We start from the raw sequence: 6,837 nt of genomic DNA, 5'->3' as shown, positions 1-6,837 counted from the left end.
TTGAGTTTTATAATGTAGATCAATAGAAGGTACTTCAATAAACTTCAACTGTCACATGAAATAATGGGCAAATCTTGTCAAATGTAGGCCTTGGAGGAGCACAGGTTTGAGAGCATGATATTGATAGTCCCCAGTAGAATCCAGAGCACGAGGCTTGATGCATTTTTGAAAGTCCCTTATGTTTTTTCTATTGAAGGGCTCGTGAACAAGTGCCTTTCTTGTGGAAGGGCTTTTTCAAAATTTTAACCTTCGATAGACATGTATTCTAAAATTTACATTTCTAGCTAATAGAATAGTATTAGAGAAAAAAAAATTATGACATTTATATAAGCCATCTTGTTGGTTTTTCGTGTCCATTAATTTACAAAAATCTAATATCGACATGATATGATGATAGAATATTTATAACTTAGTACAACATATGAGCAATTATTTAAGCATTTAAAAATTTATAATGCTATCACCAAAAATAAAATTGCAATGCCCGATTGAAGCTAAAGCTCAATCAATTAAGATAGTCTAGAAAGGCAACAAGATAGCTTTGCAATCATCCATAGTCTCAAATGAAATAGCAATACAATCAAAGCACACCATTACTTATACTTTCTTATATCAACTTTGTTGCTACCACATTAACATTGCGATGAGCTTTTAATTCATCCCACGTTGTGTAGATGGCATCCCAATCAACATCTGTAGGATCCTTAGCACCATTGTATGAAATGAACATGAGTTGATTCAAGCTCTAGAGTGACAATCTATTGCGATCATTGGACTTAATATGATTCATTCTAGAGAAACCTCTCTCATAATCAATCGTGCTTGCAACAATGACCAAGCGCGCATATCATAACTATCCTTCTATAACAAGGTTTGTAAAATCATACCCTTCTCTACGAAGGGAAATTTTTTTTACTTCCCTTGGATAACAAGGTTTTAAAAATATTTGCCTTCTGTTGAAGGTCAAAATGCCTCTAGAAAGGCTCTCCAACCCTTAAGAAGAGTCAAGGCTCCCTCATGTCCTAAGGCCCGTTTCCGATGGACACGTTTTTGTGTTATCGAGGAGAAGACAGGCACGCTGAGGTGTCCGGGTTACAATAAGGCACACGAGAGCACGTCGCGAAACGTGTTTATTCGACGGATGCTTCGGGGGACTCGAGACACAGAGAGAGAAAGAGAGAGAGGTTTCTAAAAACTCTAGAGAGCTTTTCACCCTCGGAGACGTAGTACTGGTGGGAGCGACACCTATAAATGGAGAGCGCAGGCCCGGCGCCAGACGTAGCACACGCAAAAAACACAGGCTGACTCACAAACAACGCCCTTTATACCTTCAATACAGCAATATTGTCTATGGCAGCCATAGTTGGGCCGTGGGGGGGCTTCGCGGGCGGTAGCCCCTTCGACGACGGTTGGAGCAACGGTGGGGTGTGCAACCTCACCATCTACTACGCGTCCAACAATCTCAATGGCTTTCGAGTCGTGTACGGCAACGGGACCACCGTGTTGCACGGCAATGCCAACGGTACCGCCGCGGAGGTATGTACGTCGTAAAATTACTAGCCAAGTCATGGCGCATTGCTTTGATATTGCTATGCGTTAATAGTGCGCAGTAGTACATCGACTATACGTTCGTTCACTGACGACGTGGACGTGGACGGCTTTGGATATTTTAGGTCGACTTTGGCTCCAACGGGGTCGCAGCCGCTGACATCTCTCTGACCATGGGTGAGAACAAGAGCATCTTCCATCCCGACTCCAACTACAAGGGAGTGCTAGCGATGGGCGTCTCCTCCGCACATGCACCTCAACTGAAACCCTCTGGCATGAACGGTCACGTTGTTCGCCCACAAATCCTTGGCTTCTTCGGCCGTCAGGGTACCCATATTGATAGCCTGGGCTTTTACATCTCTGATCCCCGCTTCAACTAATTTATAAGAAGTAGGCCCGCCTCTTTGTATAACTATGCCCTGGTGGAGGCATGCATGAATAAATAACTTCCGTTGTCGTCTTGTGAATGCTAATTTGGAATTTCTTCGTTGAGAAATCCTCAATGTTTGAGCCACCGCAATGGGTAGAACATGACAGTTGTCTTTTCACGGTTCAGCGTACCAGAAACTTCTTGAGGAATTAGAGACCGGTCACACCCAAGGCCAGTGCGGGGAGTGGGACCGCACTTCCCCTCCCACCCCCCACCCCTCCCCCCCCCACACACACATTGCCCCTAGTCCTGTGAGGGTTGCACTTAGTGCAAACAAGGGGAGTGGGGGTTCCTTACCCCTCTCTTCCTACAACTTACACTTGCCAAAAACTGAGTGCTAACAATGGGTTACTAGGATTATTGCATTTCATTGGGGGATGACATGTTTGCACGGATTAGCAACAAGTCAACAGTGCACTTTTGATAGAAAACGTAGGACTGATTTTGTCATTTCTCATGACTAGTATATAGTTGGGACATGGTGCGACCCCCATGTGATACTAAGATCCCAAAAGCCCCGTTCGCCCTATTGCCCTTGGGTGTGCTAGGGCCCTTAGAATGGAACCCAAAGATCACATATACTTCAGCATGCTTTCTCTCACTCACGCTCTCATTTGCACCGACGCACACCACGCATGCACACACATACACACATGAAGAAGTACTAAGAACCCTTAACAGAGATCATGTGGTCTCCTAGTCCTAAAAGTTTTACAAGTCTAATCAACTAGAGATTTACAAATGGAAAATCAAATGTCTTCTTCTTTCTCTTCTTCAGAGGAATTGGCTCATCAAGCACATCACAAATTCGAATGGTGTTAACTATAATCAATTGCTATCCTTAATTTTTTTAAAAGCAACATACCAATCAAGAAAGATCAAATGTTCACAAATTCGAATGGTGTCAACTATAATCAATGGCTATTCTTAATTTTTCTAAAAGCAACATGCCAATCAAGAAAGATCAAATGTTCATCAAAACGAGGGTTTTACATCCCAAAAGATACACCATGTCTTCTTTGGAAGAAACCCCACATCAATTCAAGATCCAAAGACAATCATTTTTTCAATCTTTTCACATTGAGAACATTATTGGCAATACCTCACTCCGTGTTTCCACAAGTAGCGATATACTTACGTACCTTCTGTATGTAGCCTATAAATGAGATATTATTGTGTGTTATAGGGGTTCAGTATATGTAAACCCTCTATATCACATGCATTCAAGGTCTTTTTAATAATACCCTCATCTATGAATTTTCTTGAAATAAAACACACCCTTTTTTAGTCAATCAATAAATTTCCCCTCTTTATGACACCCCTTTGTACATAAACATTTTATAAAAATAATGTATAATCAATACCTTCTTTTGAGCCCGCATGATGTGCTTACATATTTTTGAGCCACACCCTCAAGATCATGTGTTAGATTAAGGATTTTGCATGACCCACCTTAAGTGTATCTTGAAATATATTCATCACATTTGATTTGCAGCATTTGATGACTGCCTCCATTGGCTAACAAGGCCTTTGAATAAATATGTTATGACTTGTAATGTGCACTATAGGGTAATGCATACTATACCACCACTCAAAGGCTTGTTCCATGATGTGGCCTTTGCAAAATAGGATTTTTATTGAGCAAATAGCAATGTACATCATCCCCTCATCCCTATAAATTATACCTAGTTTATTGATTCCTTTTGTCTACCTCATAAAGGTGAGATTTACATCGTATAGTGTATTCAAACCCTCTAAAATACTACTATCTCTTAGAATATTGGAGGGACCCATCGTGTGTAAAGTGCATATATTTTTGTGGAAAGAATCCAGGGCATTCCTACATTATATCATGGAGTTCAAATTACGGAGCACCACGTTACCCTCTTGAGCTTGTAGGCGGTAGATTAGGTCTTAAAGCAACCTCAATTTCTCACTATGCCACTTGATTTGTGAGCCTGTAGCCAACATTCATTGCATGCATGCGTTTCAACCCTGCTTCATAGCTCATCTGATATTTGCCATAAATAAAATGCCTAGATTTTGGGTGATGGAGATGGTAGGAAGGGTGTGCTACTCAATAGTACTTCCTTGTACCCTCTTTCGAGCTCCTAGGGTCCACTTAAGAGAACTTTTCCAACTTTACGTCTTTATGCACTATTCCAATTTAGATTTGCCTCCCATCCAATTAGAGAAGTCTATGCTTCCCTATTCTATAATACAAAAGTTTCTATAGCTCAAGAGGAGCATTTCTAGGGCATTTGTTTGAGACCTACCATTAAAGCCTATGACTACCCATTCTATTCCTTATATTATTATTCCTTTAAAATGATATCATTTTAAAGTACAAGGAAATAGTATGTTGAAGTAAATCAATGCATTTTATATACTAAGAAAATCAAGTCTATTTATAAGCATATTTCTACATGTATTCATGGATATTTATGTATAATTATGTCCAATGTGTAGGTGCTTAGAAATGCAAATAAAGTCTAGAACATGTTTACACATATAACTAGGGTAAAAATACAAATGAGATGCACGTGTATAAACTCACCTATAAACATGGATATAGAGGTGACCTTAAAAATGTTTATGTAATCTACATCTATAGCAAGAATGCATTCACTACGACATATGAGGGATACATCAATGAGAACTAAAAAATGGAATGACATGTAAAAAGGGATTAAAATGTCATGTCTGATGATCAAAATGTTCATTTATTTATCCATTGGAGAGAGAACCTTAATATGTTTGATGGTAGAGGCATGAGAATAAGCATTGGAAAATACGCCAAGGTATATTCATGCTTACATTGATGCATATATTGACAAGTATAGAAAATTATACTATCTATAACAAAGATATACAAGGATCTATCCCCTTTGTCCACATTTGTTATCTTGTTAGAGATGGACCACTTGTTTTGCAAATATACATAATGCACAATATGATTTGATAACATATTCTCTATGTAATTCAATTCGTACTAATATATATTGGCAAGATACAAATAGAAAAGTATACTATTGCCCGTATGCATATACATAATGCCAAATGTTGCACGTGCCTTGCTAGCACCTATGAAGGTCATACTATAGGAAGAGTCGACTATTGTGGACCGTGAGAATCCCCTCATGAAGATGTACATGTTTTTTGTGATTTAATAAGAAGACCCTGTAGGTCCTAGATTCTCTTGATAGCCATTTATATGAACTGGCTTACAAAACATGACAAGTTGGCACAAATGAGAATCCTACCAATGATAATATACACTATCACATAGGCCTCCCTGTACATATGTAAGCACCTCATAATTTAAAATACCTTAATCTTAATAAATAACATATTAAACCCTAGCTAGAATATGGTTTTAGTATTATTGACTTACTAGTCTACATTTATAATATTGTTATTAATTTTCTACTCTATACATATTTGTTCATTCATTAGTTCATATGTCATTAGGTATATTCAATAATGTATGTTTTTATTGTTCTTAGTTGTATTGAATCTTATATATTTTATAGAAATCATTTGACATATTCAATTTCGTATTAATAGGATCAATTTTAGAGTTCAACTTAATTGATTTACAAGCATGAGCTAATTTAATTACTCTAATCAATCAAATATAATATAACGTAGACAAGGAGACATAGAACTACTTGACTTATAATTGTCCTACAATTAATGTATTGAGGTCTATATGATAATCGACATTCCAAATTTTCATGATTTTTCTAAGTGCATGCAATCATCAAGAACTAATTAAAATTAATTAATCTTCATTTTACCCTCAAACAAGATAAGTCAATATAAATATTACTATGTGGAATAGTTATATTACACCTAAGATTTAATAGTAGTTCACACACTGAGACACACACACACACACACACACACACACATTGTGTGTGTGTGTGTAAGAACACATGAATTAATACTTGCAGAAATTGGAAAGAAAACAAGTTAAACATAGCTACATTGCATAATGATATTGTCAATAAGTAATACAAAAGCATAAAATAGGAAAGAAGAAGAAATGAAAGTGAGTGAAGTACTTAACTCTCAAGCTTGATGTCACCAACAAGACTGAGCAAGAGGTAGGGTAAGTTTCAAGTTTAGATATTTTCAATTAATGTCAAAATATGCATCAATAAAATCATTGATATATATATCAATAGTTTTTCTAAATAGCATCAATATGCACTTTACTATATACAAGGGCTATGTATTGATGCACATTCCAATAGATTCATCTACACTTAGACATACATACCCATGACATGAAATTGTATATAAATTGTGCTCGAATTTTGCATCACAATACCCCCCATATATTATAGTGGTTGTAGTTTTGTATATATATTCACCTACGTAATGTTTAACAATATTATTACTTACTACAAGATATAGGCCTTATACCGATGTTAAAAGGGACAAAAATGTAAATAAAGAAATTTGCCCCCATCATCGCAAAAAGTATCGTTATTCGCAATGCCATAGAACAGTCGGTATTGCTGTCGTTATCAGCGTCACTATTTGCATCGGTATCAGCATCGCAACCAATGCAAATAACGACACTGATAACAACGCTTTGTGACGCTAATAACGATGCCAATAACGATGTGTGCATGTAAATTTGTGACGCTAATAGCGATGGTAACAGGAAAAAAAAAAATTTTGTGGTAGGGCAGCATATAGCACTATGTGCTTTATTTGGGCCATACAAAATAGTTTCGGCACTGTATATAATACTCGTGTAAATAAAGACAAAGTGTACTTAAATCATAACACTGATACATGAAATAAATACATGATCGCATAATAAAAGTGAGTAGTACAATCATGGC

At 37.2% G+C, this 6,837-nt stretch overlaps 1 protein-coding gene across 1 annotated transcript; it reads left to right on the top strand.

Moving 5' to 3' along the window:
* Positions 1–1,313: 1,313 nt before the first annotated feature.
* Positions 1,314–1,928, top strand: LOC148041598 (uncharacterized). Its single transcript, XM_087691984.1, has 2 exons — positions 1,314–1,536; positions 1,674–1,928. The coding sequence occupies exons 1-2, from the start codon at positions 1,351–1,353 to the stop codon at positions 1,926–1,928; spliced, it is 441 nt and encodes a 146-aa protein (XP_087548110.1). The 5' UTR covers positions 1,314–1,350.
* Positions 1,929–6,837: the final 4,909 nt, after the last annotated feature.

This window comes from Lygodium microphyllum, chromosome 1 (assembly GCF_053477565.2).
Source record: "Lygodium microphyllum isolate KBCC chromosome 1, Lygodium_microphyllum_v1.1.10, whole genome shotgun sequence".
Classification (NCBI taxonomy): Eukaryota; Viridiplantae; Streptophyta; class Polypodiopsida; order Schizaeales; family Lygodiaceae; genus Lygodium; species Lygodium microphyllum.
Note: the sequence above shows the minus strand (reverse complement) of the source record. Positions and strands in the feature narration are given on the sequence as shown.